At 39.4% G+C, this 16,386-nt stretch overlaps 1 protein-coding gene across 1 annotated transcript; it reads left to right on the forward strand.

Moving 5' to 3' along the window:
- The first annotated feature begins 31 nt into the window (after positions 1-31).
- On the forward strand, positions 32-15,812 carry LOC145907158 (uncharacterized). Its single transcript, XM_082994589.1, has 27 exons — positions 32-301; positions 435-485; positions 1,480-1,618; positions 1,797-1,964; positions 4,482-4,651; positions 4,802-4,826; positions 5,251-5,364; positions 6,354-6,403; positions 6,704-6,866; positions 7,818-7,985; positions 8,267-8,442; positions 8,564-8,694; positions 9,018-9,167; positions 9,413-9,530; positions 10,558-10,688; positions 10,964-11,064; positions 11,361-11,516; positions 11,806-11,982; positions 12,511-12,588; positions 12,686-12,850; positions 13,050-13,120; positions 13,190-13,321; positions 13,499-13,601; positions 13,907-14,208; positions 14,385-14,496; positions 14,715-14,870; positions 15,229-15,812. Exons 1-27 carry the CDS (start codon positions 32-34, stop codon positions 15,810-15,812), a joined length of 4,161 nt encoding a protein of 1,386 aa, XP_082850715.1.
- The last annotated feature ends 574 nt before the right edge of the window (positions 15,813-16,386 follow it).

The following is a 16,386-nucleotide window of genomic DNA, read 5'->3' on the forward strand; positions in this document are numbered from 1 at the left end:
GCTTTTTCAAAATATCCCCTAAGCTGCAGACATGAGGCAACAACAATTACACGTGTTAGCATTCTGTCTATTCGTCCTGATCAGTGCATCGTCCTCCACCACATCTGAAACACGCGGCGAACTTCAGGTCTCGTTTCAAGGCCATTTATTTACCAGCGTTGAGGAGACAATCGCAGCGAGAGAGAAGCTTGCTTTCGAGTCCGAAGAGCTGCATCAGAAGCTCTTTCAATCCATGTGTCTCGCAACGAAGTCTGAAGCAATTTCTGGATGGAAGTTGCTTGCATGTATCAAATTACAGAAGGTTAGTGAACTGGAGCTTTAAGGGCTGGTTGGAGTACTTCCGTTCTTGGAGAAACATGTGAAAATTGCACATAGTGTTATGTTGGTATGTTGCTGATAACACTGTTCTGACAATGCGTCTTATAATTTTACAGGAGCCCAATGGAGGCTACGGAATGGTCAGATTATTACTACCTGCAGACAAGGTAAAAAAAACTTTGGAAAACATTTGCGTATGCCTCGACTGAAACACAATGGTGCCGTTAAATTATAAGGGCCCTTCTGACTCATTGGCCTATATATTTAGTGCTGCTTCGCTTAGACTTGCTATAACAGCTGTTTGGGACAAAAGTATGAACAGTTTGTTTGATTGTAATTAAGTTGATTGTCGCTCTATTGATAACAAAAAGTATGGTGGAAATTTGCTGGAAAATCGTAATAAAATTTGTGCCCTTCGACATTGTAAGCGTGCAGCTGTAAATGTAACACATGCAGTTAAACAAGAAACGTGGCCATTCAGGTTCTACACGCTTCCTTCTTGTGGATCCCGTTGTAAGATTAAGTTTTGAACAAATTTGTTTCAGTTTCATTTTGCGATTTTACAAATTTTTCTTTCCACTCGTTTTAAATTTCAAAACTAAAGACGAAAAGTCACCCCATACTAAAGTGTGCCAAGAATCGCGTGTTCTAACTACCCTGGACAAATCTCCCAAAAACGTGTTATTATGTCAAGGAAGTCGTCAGTTCTTTCGTTGTACTTTCTCGGCCGTTTGGCAGCAACACTCTTTCCGCTTTCGATATCTATTTCTGGAATAAATTTCGATTTTAACTTTCTCTTAAGTTTTGAACGTAACTTTTTAATATTTAATAAAAAGAGAAGTTATGTTTTGGCCACGCAAACTTGATGCTCCTTTTATCGGCGGGTGATCGAAGGATTTAAACTGTTGCATCTTTATAGTTTTTCCAGTGCAACTACTTGTTGATAAATACGCGTGCCCGTTAAATAGTTCCTCGTATGTTGATGTGTAGGAGGTTAAATTTTTGACGTCCTAAACGTTTAAACCTTTACACTGCATATTGGTGTTCCTATTTGGCGGTTCGTTCTGCTACTTTCTTTTGAATATAAATTTGTGCAAAGGCAAGTTAAAAGAAGTAGGAAAACAATTTAAAAAAAACGACAGATAATTTGTACTCGTGTAGACGACAACTTTGTACTTGGTCGGGGTAGATTTTGATGCCATTTCGTCTGATCATTATGATGTCATGTACCACACCCACCTTCCTCCCCTTTTCCCCAATGACGACATCCCGACAATAGTGGATATGACGTCAAAACATGGTGAGCAAATAACACGTTGTTGTAATATACGCCACGCTTTGACGTATTGAGGACCAGAGGATAATATTTCGAAGTCACCCACTGGTCACCGATTTATGTACGGTTCTTAAAAAGTTTTAATTTTTCTTGCTAAGTTTAGCATTGCATTGAGCTTAAACTCGTATATTGTTTTCAAAAGGATCTCTGCCATTTCGAGTTTACCTCAGTCTCAGCTGTCCTAACAACCAGTACGGTCCTCGCTGTGCGACGTTTTGCCAACCAATCACCGAACGCCACGTATGCAATCGTAAGACAGGAGATCTCGGCTGTGTCCGCGGTTGGTCGGGCCCCATGTGCTCAAAGTCTGGTAAGTACTAGCTGGGAAGTTTCTTATATCTTTGACGAGGTTTATTTGCAAAGCGGTGAAAATTATTGAGCCAAGCATAGTTGAAAAAATAAATAATTAATATTTGTTTGGTTTCCACGGGGCCAACAAGCTCTTTCGCTGAAGTTGGTAATTTTGTCACGCTGTTAAAACAGAAACGAAATAAAAGAAGATACAATCCAGTAATGATAATACAAGCACGTTATACCATGACGTTTACTTATATTGCAGTACTTCCTTGGTTAGTGACTATGAAAATATCAGCTTTTTATTCAAACTTTACGTGGTGTTAACAAAACTAAAATCCCACTTTTTCCAAAAAAAAGGTTGTTTTGTATAAATATCACCCACAAAGCATGCAAAGGAAAATAGCAATGACTGTGCATTTCTCACCTCCATTTCCTTGTACGTGATACATATAAATAGCGGATAACCAATTTCCACGGCGTATTGCCGGCCAACCGCACTTATTCGTGGCATCAAGTGCCTTTCTGGATAAGCCGGCGTGCGATCAATTGGTTCCGGCGGAGGCAAACGTTTACGATACGATTTGCGCGACAGGGCGACGCGACACGCGACAGATATGTATTGATGGGTGACGAATTGCTGCTCGTTTATCACCATTGACTGCTTGCAGGTTGTCACGCTATGCACGTTTTCGTGGTCACACATTAGCGGAATGTACTCCTAAATACATTGTTTTTATGTATTAATAAGTTTTATTTCGCGATTTCATCCGTACGTATTTTTGAACAGTTTTAGTAACTTGTAACATAAGACCCAAGTCACTGATCCCAAACGAGTGTTTCCGAAACTTTTTTTACAGTGAAACACGGCAACAATTTTGTTTGGATAACCAAGAAACCCTAATTTGTCAGAAACCTTAAATAACAACGAATAGATTATTATCTGTTTTTTTTTGTAGCTTATGTCAATTAATTTACAGCCGTTAATTGCCATAGACCTAACAGCACGTATTTTTCCGAAAATTAGCTTGTAAAATTATTTTATGGAATTCTATGGTTACGCGGAACGTACTTTGGGAATCGCCGCCTTTAGAAAAAATAACCCTTAGTCAAAACGGCCTATAGATAGCAAGGCACCGTACCTACGTCATAATGCCGCTTGGTCGTAAACAATCACTGCCTTGCGACGTAATCGCATTGTGTCGGGCCGAGACCGCCTCGCTCCGGATTAAACTCGGGATGGAAACATTATAATCCACCTGCCGAAATCCGACGCCGGATTCCGCTACGGTGGAACGATCAAAGCATCCACACCCACCGGCGCCTTTTAAGCCAGGCGCTGTCGCGAATCGTTGTGAGGACTGGCGGTCTGAAGGCTGCTGTGGCGTTAATACAGGTAAACACTAATAAATTGAGAAGGAACCGCAAAATGCTCAGGTCTTGCTCAACGTGTCTCTTGGTTTTGCGCCGTGAATGCTTGGCATCAAATTAACGGTTGATTTTCATTGTTCTCCATCCGGCCACCACTTTAACCTCTTAACCTACGTGAGAAGTGGCGCAATTTCATTAATACAAAGACAATGAAGCTTGACCTACTGCATTGCAGGATCCCAGAAATTAAGTCGGACCCGATCCTATATATCTACAGTATAGAAAATGTAAATGGCGACTGTAGGGTTAATTGAATGCGAACAGATCGTGAATGTACACTCAGGATAGGGAAGATATGCATGTCATACATTTGGAACAGACAATACATCACTAATGCCTCTGATAGAAAAATTAACTACCCATTGCGTTACTATTGCTTTAATTCCATTCACCTGATTTGAAGACCTTTCTACACATGACAATTAGGTAAAACTTTGTGTTTACAGTGATATTATTTGGTGAATGCTGCACCCATATTGCGAATCCATGTAAATCTTTTCGCTCAAACGAGCTTCTCTCCAACAACAACCTCCGCCTCAGAAAACAGCATGCAATAAACACGTCCACGCAACTCGACAGATAAAATCGCCCAAGTCTCGACCAAGATTCTTATCAGTTATGGGGCTGCTAGGCTCGTCTTATTAGTGCCCATACTATCGAGTAATAGCGTCTTTCTCTGGGAAATGGACCTTTAAACCGACTGTGATTGACTAGAACTTTCCCGAATTGCGTTTTTATCACGTCGGCGAATCTATTGGTTTTCTTTCATGCGGTTGCAATCCACGTACGCTTGTTATGTGGCCGCATGCTGTGGTAATGTTGTGCTTCTCAAAAAAATAAGCAGAATTTTGCCGGTGTAACTTTCCAGAATATAAACATTGTTGAACTGTGAAACAGAAGCAAGGAAAACGATAAGGCGTGTTTTTAGGCCTCAACTGACAAATAGATTTACGACAAGAATTGATTCAAGATGCGTGTTTTATTTGCTTGTTTAAGAAAAAATTTATAATTATTCAAAACGTCATTTTTGGGGGTTTGGACGATATAAGAAAGTGAAACCACCATTGATCGCTGAAACCTGAAACAACTTATTTTCTTTCAGTGTTTTTACCTCGTCACGTAGCCTCGCAGTTTGTTAAAAGTCGACCGAAACGAGCAAATTCGTGGCATCACGCAGAGGAGCTCTTGGCTGATAACATCGAACGCGAATGTGAAGAGGAGAGGTGCAGTCGCGAGGAGGCGCGAGAAGCATTTGAGGATGATGATCTTACTGTAAGTTTCAAATAATATATAACATTTGTGTTTAAGGTCGTCCATTTTTATTCATTTCGACAAATTTCCAACAACTTTGTGTGATGGTTTATTAACTGTGCATTATCCTCTCGTAATCATATGTTTAACGCATGCTTGTACTTGTTTCAGGAACACTACTGGAGCCATTACATAGGTAAGATAGCCTTAATATTATGGTGATAAAGTTAGTTGTGGTATTGATTAATGTCGAGTGTACACAAAAAGCCTAATAAAAAAGGGGGTATCTTCATTCTGCAATGTACAGTCCCTTTTTTGTCATTTTTTATGGAATTTCGTTGACAAAGATTAATACAACCAATTTCGTTAGAAGCAAATTTCATAACGAATTGACAGTAGACAGTTTCAACCAACTAAGAACACAGAAATCTTATTTGAATATAGTAACATGTCACACAACGTCTTGTCCGCACAGTTTTGTCACGAAACATTATGGAACTGTGTTAACAACCAAGTATGCGTAATTTCACCTTTTTGCCACACGTCTGTCGTGTCTCATTGGCAAGAAATGTTGTAACGTTTTTTGTTGTCATTCGTGCCTTATCTTAGTATTCACGCAGATCCGAACCAATGTGTCCCAAATCCATGTTTGTACGCCACACGGTGTGAAGACCAGCTCAGAGACTACGTATGTCATTGCAAGGAAGGATTCAGGGGCAAGAACTGCCAATTTGGTATGTCTGAAAGTTCCGCTGTTACTGCGTAACAACGCATACATTTATTCTAAAAGTTACACGATTGCAACGAAGGACTCCAGTTATTTATTTAATAAAGAACAATAAAAAATGACTTGGCTTGTGATGCACAAACTTCATTGCACAATAAGTATTCAATATTGAACGCAAAAATCCACATCTTTTTACAGCAATTTTAAGATTTGAAACAAGTGTTCCAAGGTTTACTAATGGCCCAGTGTATGCACATGGACCATTATAACTTGCCTAACGCTGTTAAGTGATACTGTTAGTTGGTGTCTATCATCATCAAGCTTCGGGCACGTGTAACAATACATAATCCCGTAAACAAGCAAGAAACTTCAAAAATAGTCGTTTTCTCCCTTGTGGTATCGTGACCACTAAGTCTCGTGTCCAAAAACTTAACTATTCGCCACGCTCATCCGATTTTACGACCCGCCCCCTAAAAGCTCCAAATTGCCTTAAATTTAACCAAATTGTTTACTACGAGCTGATAAGCTTGACATGTTGAATGACGGGCGGTAACAATGTTTATCACGTTGCGTCATAATCCATTATTTGCCTCGCCCCTGAATTGCCCAAACATCCGGAATGTTACGTTAGATTGGCTTACTTTATATATGTGTCAGCTCTGTGCCAAAAATTAGGCAAGGTTGTCTTTTTTACGGACAAATTATAAATAAAGTGAATAGTAGTAACACATTTGTAACGGGAGCTGAGCTTTACCAATTTAACTTCGTTGAACGAAGTGTCGTTTACACATTTTGACGAATCGGAATGTGGCCTTCAATTGTTAAACCTATTTCCGCCTGTACCACGTCATGAGCCATTGCAAAAGCATTGACACTCATACTCACCCCTCAACAAGTCGTAAGATAGTGGCGCGTCGCTGACGTCACTCGCTTAATTGTGACGTTTGGCACGTTTTTCTTGATGTTTCCGCCTTACCGTAATGTTCTGCTTTGCAGTGATCGACGTTTGCGAAAGCAGCCCTTGTCAGAACGGAGCTGTCTGCTCGGTAAGTTGTGATTGTCGTCATGTGGCGTGATTGCGGGGCGTGGCGAAGTCACGTGACCGCCTTGGTTGTTAGGTCGTGGGTGTGGTCTGGGATTGAGGAACTCAAAATTACGAATGAATGGAATTCATGTCTAAACTTAGTGTCGAGATTAGAGATATTCTTTGTTTGAAAAACACAAGTGTTACGCACACAAAGAACGAAAACATTTACAAATATAATTATTTTATTTCTCCGCCTTTTCACCACATTATGGCTCATTTACTACATAAGTTAACCTGCCGACATAATCTTCTGGTTTAGGGGATTTCACCCACGTCTTTCGGATGCGCGTGTCCACCAGGGTTTCGAGGTCCTGTGTGTGGCATTGATATAGATGATTGTGTGGATTCGGCTTGCAGTTCACATGGTGTTTGCAGGGATGGAGTTAATACGTACACCTGTGAGTGCGACCAAGGTTATACCGGTAAGTAAATGGTCCATTTAAAGGGGTTATGCCCATCCAGGGCATTAAATACGTTTTATTGGAGTCAACATCTGTAAAAGTTTAATTTGATGATAGTTGCTTGTTGTTCCGAATTGCTAAAATGTTGTTTCGTGCAAAAAGAACTTGTAACAAGCTTATAAGAAACATCATTGTTTTTTGCCACTTGGGGTCAATAAATTTTAAATTTAAAAGAATCTGCCTTTCTGGCAGAAATAAACGGCAGCAACAGTGACATAGTAAACTTGAATTTTTTTAATTGCGTCATAGATAAAGGTTAAGTAGTACATACAAGCGTGTCAAATAGTAAACATGACTTCAAACGTTTCAGTAAGTAACTCTTGTCATATCCTACGTCAAAAAAAAATAACCAAACGGCGTAATTACAGTTTCAAATTACTGGTAATTCGGTACCTGGACTATCGTTAGTTATGGCCGATGTAATCATGGAGATCATTTTTTTGTTCTATTGGAGCCATGACCCAATCGTAACATCGACTTTGAGTTCTAAGTCCTCTTACTCTATTGCATTGAAATTAGAAACAACCTTTAAATAAAAGTATTGACAGTTAAACAGAATAGCTTGTAACTTAATAATATGCCTGGCAGCAACAAAAACATTAGAATAGCTTGTTACGAACAAATTACCAACATCAGACCCAACGAGAGGTGGGTGCAGCCTGTGCAGTGCACCTTGGTTCCAACCCGTCTCGGGGGCCCATAAATGGCAAATGGCGGCCCACGAACACAATTGTTTGCCTTAGAACAAAATGGGTTTTTATTTTCTCTCAAGAGTTCTGACCAACACAAAGCACTGCATTACGCAACAAAATGCACCAAGATATTGACTATGCATCTGCGGTCGCAATATTTACGATTAAAAGTTTTTACGATTATAATGGGCCACTAAGGAGTAAACCACGCTTATTTCAGGTTTACGCTGCAGTGATGAAATTGACGAATGTGCTACAGCGCCATGCCAAAATGGCGGAAATTGTACTGACTACCTTGCTTACTACAATTGCACTTGTCCGCATGAGTACCATGGCACCAACTGCGAGCTGAGACATAGTCCGTGTCGGAGTTTGCCCTGCCAAAATGGTAATTTCATTCTGTTTGTGGACATACTTTGCAATAAACCGCTAGTTGTTCTTCACCGAAAAAGAGACTTCAAAACATTGTTTTGAAAGCTCGTTTGTGGTTATATATTTTTTTTTTTATCTTATTAGTCCTATTTTCATGATATTGCCGTTTGACTCTGCTAGTGAGACATGCACCAAAGTATGTTAATACAAATTGACGACCTGGTGTAGGCTATACGTTTACGGTATGACTTGCCGATGATAAGCAATTGGGACTATATAAACTATGTTATGTATCAGGTGGCCTATGCTTCGCATCACATGACTACAACTATGTATGCGTGTGTCGCCCCGAGTTTACCGGAGACGACTGTCAACATAAAGTGGGAAGCCCGTGTGCTTCCGAGCCCTGCAACAACGACGGGAGCTGTTACGTCATCAGGAATAACGTCACAAATGAAGTCGCTGACCTGAACGTCAGCAAGTCGGTAAACACGACATATTAATGTTTTATATTTAGGAATTCAACAAACTTGTGTGTGTTTGAAGTTTGTGTTATGAATACAGATTGTTTTAATACACAACTTTATGTTTTAGCTGGAATTCGGATGCTTGTGTCCTATGGGGTATGGAGGACGAACTTGTGACAAGGAAATAAGTGCGTGCGAATATGCAGACTTCCCATGTCCGCTAAACTCCACCTGTGTCAGTCTTTCATTGCAATACGTGTAAGAAAGTCTGATATTAAGCGGTACATATTTGTACCTGTTAATTAGTCAAATATTTGTATGTCTTGATTTAACCAAAGATATGTATAACATGACACTAAACGTTGAATGTATCGTTCACTATCACATTTCAACAGTTAATGCAACACCTATAATACATATTTCACATAAAGTCTTACCGCCAAAATTACGATCACATACACGCAAGGTAGTCATTTTATTGAAACTCTATTGTTATTCTACTCCTAAATAAATATTAATGCGTACCCTGTGATTGTAAGTTTAAACGCTTTGCAGTAAAAAAAAAACTCTGACACTTGCAGATGTGTTTGTCCTGTTGGTTTTACCGGGGAATTTTGCCACGTGCCTGGCAACGACAGCGAGGCGGTTGCACGATTAAACTGCGCTGACGACCCCTGTTTAAATGAAGCTCGTTGCATTTTTAACGACAACAGAATAACATGTGTTTGCAGGTAAGAAAGACAAGTTCGTCTATAGTTCTTGATGAAAGTTATACGATGTAAACCAATATAGTATTCCTTATTCCACACGTCCATATATAAAAACCCAGCAATCAATTTTAAGTTTATGACCATGGAAGCATTTATGCTTGACCTTCACATCCTTATATGTGTTTCCTCACTCGCCACATGTAAAAATGACTTAAATACCGAAATAATCAAATTCCTTATGATACCATACATGACAATATATGCAGACCTGGTTACAACGGTACCCATTGTGAAAACGAGATGAACTTCTGCGCAAGTGATCCTTGCATCCACGGAGGAGAATGCATTCGAAAACCTGGAGATTTTTACTGCAATTGCGCTGAGGTAAGATTAAGCAGAATAATTGCAACTCAAAAATATATGTTACAATGTCCCCAGAAAATTACTGTTCACATATTTTTGATCTGTATATATATATATATATATATATATGTAGTGTATGTATTTAGAATATTGTGCTGCAATATGTTTACCAGAATCAGAAAGCATAACGTATATGTGTGTTGCACGTTTGTATAGCAAAGCCGCTTGAAAGCTCAATACTAATTACACGGTCTGTAAGTTATACCAAAATACTTGCCATTGTAGTACGACGATCGACATTGCCAAAAAAAAATTATTTCTACATTAAAGCAAGTTTTTTTGCATTGAAGCAAGTTTATCGTTTGATGAAATCATAGGTTTTGACCCTAAATGTGCGGACGGAAAACCGTGAAACCTAGGCTGCGATAACACAGGAATAGAGTTGACCGCAAATCTAGTGCCTGTGTGTGCTCGGCGTAACTAGCGCCATTTCGTAGATATGTGGTGAGATGAGGGATCAGGGCGTTAACGTCCAAATGATAATGTATAGGAGTGTTTCATAAAAGAGATTATATCGCTGGGTCATCGGCATGAGATATAGATAAACATCGTCAAACCCTGTCATAATTTACAGAAGAGATTGAAGCACATTTGTGAATAGCCAAAAATAGCCGTTACCTTAGTTTCTTGTGCTTGTTGTGAAAGAATCGAACATATGTACGGTTGCAATACCGTAATCTCTAGGATTTGACTTATTCTGAAGGTCTCGACGATTAAAAAATACGAGCGTCCTTGTTTCAAAGATTTGCCCTTGTTTGTGAATGCTAGTCCTTAACTTTTTAACATATTTTGCTTAAGGAACGCTAAATGCAAGTCCTTTTCGTTGATTACCAACATCATTTGTTGGACATTCTCACATTCGTTCCGTTTCGATGAATACCCTGACTGTATCTATACCGTAGAAACGATATCATTATGGTTGTGAAAATTTGCTTGCAAAACAAATTGTATAACGTCCAACTTAATTTTTTTTCTTTTGATAATCCAGGGCTACCATGGAAGATATTGCGAAAATGACATCGACGAATGTTCTACCAAGCAGATGTGTCATAACAACGTGACGTGTAACAACACCATTGGCTCGTTTCAATGTCTCTGCGGACCATACCTAACGGGAAGGTATGCAACGCCATTAATCCAATCTTACCAGAAAATTGTATCTTTACACTGTGTTAAATCGTTCAGTTTTTTCTCGACAACAGCAGCGCAAACATGTGGCGTTTACCCAAAACCCTTTAGTGCAATTTTAGACAAATGCTTTTACATTATAATGCATCTGGTCAACAATTAGTATTTCAAGGGAACATTGAACTGCCTGTACACAAGAGATGACGCACGTGTACAAACCTCTGTAGATTTTTTTTAATATTCACAGTTTACTTTTAAATGTTCAGACTCTGCGAGTTCGAATTCGATCCCTGTGGCTCCACTCCGTGTCAACGTGGAGGAACTTGTTACCATGGGGAAGACGGTTATGAATGTCACTGTTTGTCAGGTGAAAACTCGTTTGAGATGCTGTTTTTTTCATAGAATATGTATTGTATATAGTTAGATGTTTCCTGTAACATTTGCGCAGTTTTGTAAGTTATCGTAGAACCAAAACAATCAAACATGCACTTGGTTACGTCGTTTTTAAAGGTAGTAGCTGGATCCTTTAATGATGCTTGCCTTTTCGGCACGTCACATATGTTGCTGACCCTTTGTTTGCATTAGGGTAAACCAATCACTCATTGCCAATACGTAATACATATAGGTAGCTGTGACAAAATATTATACAAACGTAACTTTTAGGATATGGTGGTCGGGATTGCCAAGATATTATCGACCCTTGCGACTGGATGATCAATCCGTGCATTAACAATGGAACTTGTGCGCCTCTAGCGGATGACCCAACCCAGGCAAACTGTTCCTGTGGGCTCGAGTTTTACGGGAGATATTGCGATAAAGGTACGAGGGCAAATGGTTTTCTTTATTCACAGTTAAGTAACTAGCGTTACATTCGTGACCCGTCGAACCAATTAGATTGGCCGACGGGTCACGAATGTAACGCTACTCTAATTGGTTCAAATTAAAAAAAAAAACAATATAATATCTGCCTTCTTTCAATTCTGTTTTGCTACGTGCTATGTCAGTTAGATCCACGCAAGAAAGTTAATGCATCAACGGGTTACATTTAGCCATAAATCTATGATGTTGTGTGCGGCAAACTCTCACGAACATCATTTTGTGTTTTTAGTGGTTGACCACTGCGTTGTACCTGGCAATGAAACTCGTTATGACCCCGTGTCCGAAACGAACGTTTCGATCCCAGTTCCACGCTCCGAATGCGGTAAAAACGGTGACTGTGTTTCGGAAAAGTTCGGATTCCGATGTCAGTGTCACGCGGGTTACGTCGGCGAGCGTTGTGACGTGGGTAGGTGACGAGATATAGTTTAGAAGTAATAAGAATACCAATCTTTGTTTTCAGTTCTAGTTTTCTGATGTGCCTGCTAAATTTTAACATAACTCTCTAGCTCCATCAAACGAATGTTATTTAAAATAGTTCTCTAGCTCTACCACACGGATGTTGTTTAATCTGGGTTGTGCGGAACTTAATGTACCGGAAAGCACTCCTGGTGGTTCCGACAACTTATAAGGGTTCCAAGCAAGTCATTAAATCATGAAATTAACAATATTGCGTTGCACTAAAATATCCTCCTGAACTATACATTCATATACAGAGAGTGTTTGTAAAAAATATATATATATTTTGATTCTGGGTTGGAATAAATGGGGTTCCTTAGTATATTGAACTACTTCAAGGGTTCCAGGCGCCAAAAACGTTGAAGAGCACAGTTCTAAAAGTAAACGATTGAAATTTGTCTACATCGGTTTAGATATTTTTAATGCCTTTTTTACATAGGCCATTTATATGACTTTTAAACCCAGCTATTTATTACAGCTTTTACGACACCAGTGGTGAATTGTACAAGCGAACTTTGCAAGTGTCCCAAAAAGCTTTTAAAAAATCTGAAAGCAGGTAATCATGATTTCACTATATTACCAAGCAGTTGATCGTAATCAATTTCACGGTTCAGTTTTGGCCGCTAACGTTAATGCAAATCAATGAATTTCAGATCGCAATGTGACATCCGTGCCATGCCAATACAAGCACTACGAACAGGGTGTGTGTGCACCACCAACTTGCGTAACGCCACCTTGTGGACAGTTACAAGCAAGCCGATTTTGCAAATGGAAATCAACTTGCTTGTGGCGCTACACCAATCGTTACAACAGTAAAGGTAAAGATTGTATTTTTTTCAGTTAAAAAAGTGTCTGCTTTAGTTTTTTGCTAAATTATTATAAGTAATATTTGCGACAAAACCTATCGAGGAGAACACACGAATTTCTCATACAATAAAACTTACAGCGATGAAGTTTATTTTGCATGGGTCACTATAACTATTCTTGCATCTATTTTTACAATATCTATTTTGTCAGAACTGAAACACAACGAGGTCATCGGGTGTCAAGTGTTGGAATTGGTTTTCAATGGAAGCCGACTCGGCAACGTACGTGTAAAAAAACTTAATCATTAGATCCGATGGCAGTGAATTCAACTAACATTTGTAATTGGACAGGTGATGACCATCGAAATTTTGTGCCACGCTTTACGGCAGTTATCGGCCGTCACCAGGTTCAAGGGAGTTGTAACTCTCCACTGCGGGTTGCTGGAAGAGACCTCTGAAAACGTAACGATGGCCACAGCCCTCGTGAGTCCAGTGTTGACTGAAATATTGAGATTTTTTCCCACATATGTTTACTACTTGAAATATGATTATTAAGTGATAAATGATTTCCATGTACGGACGCAAGTTAAATTTGCACGTTGATCAGCACTAACCGAATCAAAGGTTTTTTGTTCATTATCCTTCTTTTACTGTCAACAGGACAGCATAACATCCGAGGATAGTGCGTTTGTTCTTGCCTCCAATTTGTTTCTTAGACTGGAAGAGGATATGGGAAGCAACAGAGGTAAAAACCTTTCTCATGGTCGGAATTTGTTGCAAAACTAACGTAGAAAGTATTTTTTTATCAGGGTCGGTAGGGATAACGTACACACAGTTATTATATAGACTTAAACGTTAACATAAACATCAAACTGTGTATTTATAGTAAGGTTTGGCACTTTTTTATAAAATAATCAAAAAAGTTATCATATAAATGTACTTTATTTAAACGTTTCTTTAAACTTCGTAACATATTCAGTGCGTGATGTTGGCGTTATAGGTGGCAAGTTGTTTACACAAATTTCACTTCTGAATATGTTGCTTACATTACAGACAATAATCCATCAGCTACAGACCGGGATCCCTTTTTCTCACGTACACTACTTCAAGTGCGTTTCGGTCATTATATGGGGCACGACCGGTTCCTCACTGAACGCTTAGTGAATCCAGATCCAACCGCACAAAACCACAAAAATGTGGTTGAAATTGCTGTTCCCATCGCTCTGGGTTTGCTTTTATTTCTGCTTGTCTTGTTTTTCCTGATGAGGCGCCGTCATAAAAAAGCTCTCCAAATAAATCTTTATCGTGACCCGAATCACGTCGGTGACGTCATTGGGGCCACAGATTCGGGATCAGTGGACGGGGTTGTGGTAAGTGTTAAAAATTTTATTTTCAATAATTTCCAGAAAAAAATACAAAAAACGCGAAAGAATGTTTGCCGTCTGAAATGATAGCTTCGGCATTTGTGTACTGTAGTAACGCCTCAACAGTGAACTCCGCTATAAATAAAACAGTCACTATTTGACTTGTTTCTTTCCTTGTTCAGGTGTTACCTACCAAAGCTTTATGGAGCAAAATGAGATGGGGCAAGAACAAGAAAAAGCGACATGCAAGCGACTCGTTCGACAACCCTTTGTTCAACGAACCTACTAACCGAGGTGAGTTAGTGCTTGTTCTACTGGTATGTTGCTTGCACGTAGTTTTGATTGAAACAAACACGCGTCAATTCGTAACAACAACATTGAGAACCAAAGAGAAATTTAGACACAGCGTGCGCAATGCTCTATTGTGTGTTTTGGAATTTATATCCCCAAGAGTACAGTGCTACTATACAATGAACAGAACATAGTTTATGTCATATGGTTTCTTTCTTCAGGCCTAACATCTCGACCGAGCGTGGTAAGCAACGCTTACGTTGGCGCCACATCACCAATGATATCAAGAAGTAACGATGACGTCACAAAAAACTCTGTTGAGAAATCGACCATTGCTTATAGTGTCCACAGTTCTCCTTCTCATTCCAGCAGTCAGGGTAAGTTTTTTAGTTTAGTATCAAAGGGAAGAATGATTTACCTGTAATATATTGTCGCAATAGCTGCTGTCTTGCACAGATACTGACTCTTTACTTGTGACTAAGCTGTTAATACTTGTCAAATCGTCTGTTATGTTTCCAAGTATATTTCCTTTGAAATCATTAATTTAGGAAATCAAAAAAATTTAAATTGGTTCAATGCTCTACAATTTTATACTCGTTCTATTCACATTGTTTCTTCCGAACTGATTTTGGGGTGTTTAGGCATCCATTTTTTAAATTTACTTTTTTATGCTTTACAATTTATTTCGGCAAGTTCGTGTATGAAGATTATCATTAAAGTTTGTACTTTACTAAGGAGGACAAGACAACTATACAAACGGAGACACTATTCCTCACGGAGTAATCAACCTCCCGCACCCAAACCCTTCACCGAGCAAATCGTCACAAAGCAGCGTAAAAATGGATCCTTACTCAACCATTGCAGACAATCCTTACAGTGTAGCTATTGAACCGGCATCAACATCCAAAATGCTAGACCCTAAAGAGCTGTACAGCTTTGCGGAGGATCCCAACTCGATGAACAATGCTTTTCCAAATAAAACTCCAATCAAAAACAACGAAATTACAAGGCCAGTCAGCACTTCTACAACGCCAGTACGCTCGCCGGGAAACTTCCCCCGAAGTAGCCCGGTAAAAGTTTCCAGTGCTACGAATGAAACCACAGGAAATCGTGTTGATGTAAGTGGTGAATCTGCTGCGTCGTCTAGCGGCAAGGAAAAGGTCAACACTACAGACACGAGGTGGAGCTCCGGAGAAGAAAGAGAGCACTACCAATCACCACCGTCTCTTTTTCCGGAAAACGACTTGTTTTTTACGGAGAGACAAACTGAGCTTCCCGAACTGTACAACGTTCCTCGAAAGGCAAATCCTGTTGATTGATGTGAGATGTGAGCTGCTGCTTTAGTACATCAAGTTCCTTGAGGGCATTTGTATTTTCAAAATCCACCTGATTTTCTTAATCTTTAAGCGTTTTACCCACGTTATTATAAGTTCTGTCATATTTATGTAAAGCTTTAATTTGACAAATCACCTTTTATGATGAAGTTGTTTCAATTTGCCGACTCAGTGGTAATCCTGATTTGGATCGGCACATCTTGCCAGCTGCAGTGAAATTTCCTACCTTGACCAATCAACAAATTTATATCTTTGAATTTTTGTACATCGCGTTTTTTTCTCTTTCTAAACTGTGCGCCCTCTTTAGTTTAGTTGTCATTTGCTTATTTGCTTTTCTGTCGATATCTCTAGAGTCCAAATGCATTTTGTTTCACTCAAAGTTGCGATCGCCTACCTCGGGCAATGTTATGAACAACACCATTTTTCAGGAAAACATTTGTTAGGTTTTACATTAGGGAAACGTTCCTTGTTCGTAAGTGTTAACACCCGAAACGATGTTTCCTAATGAACATTGGATATGTCCGAGACCAACTCGCAATTTCTCAAAATACTTCTTTCA

Source organism: Ascidia mentula, chromosome 6 (assembly GCF_947561715.1).
Source record: "Ascidia mentula chromosome 6, kaAscMent1.1, whole genome shotgun sequence".
Lineage (NCBI taxonomy): Eukaryota > Metazoa > Chordata > Ascidiacea > Phlebobranchia > Ascidiidae > Ascidia > Ascidia mentula.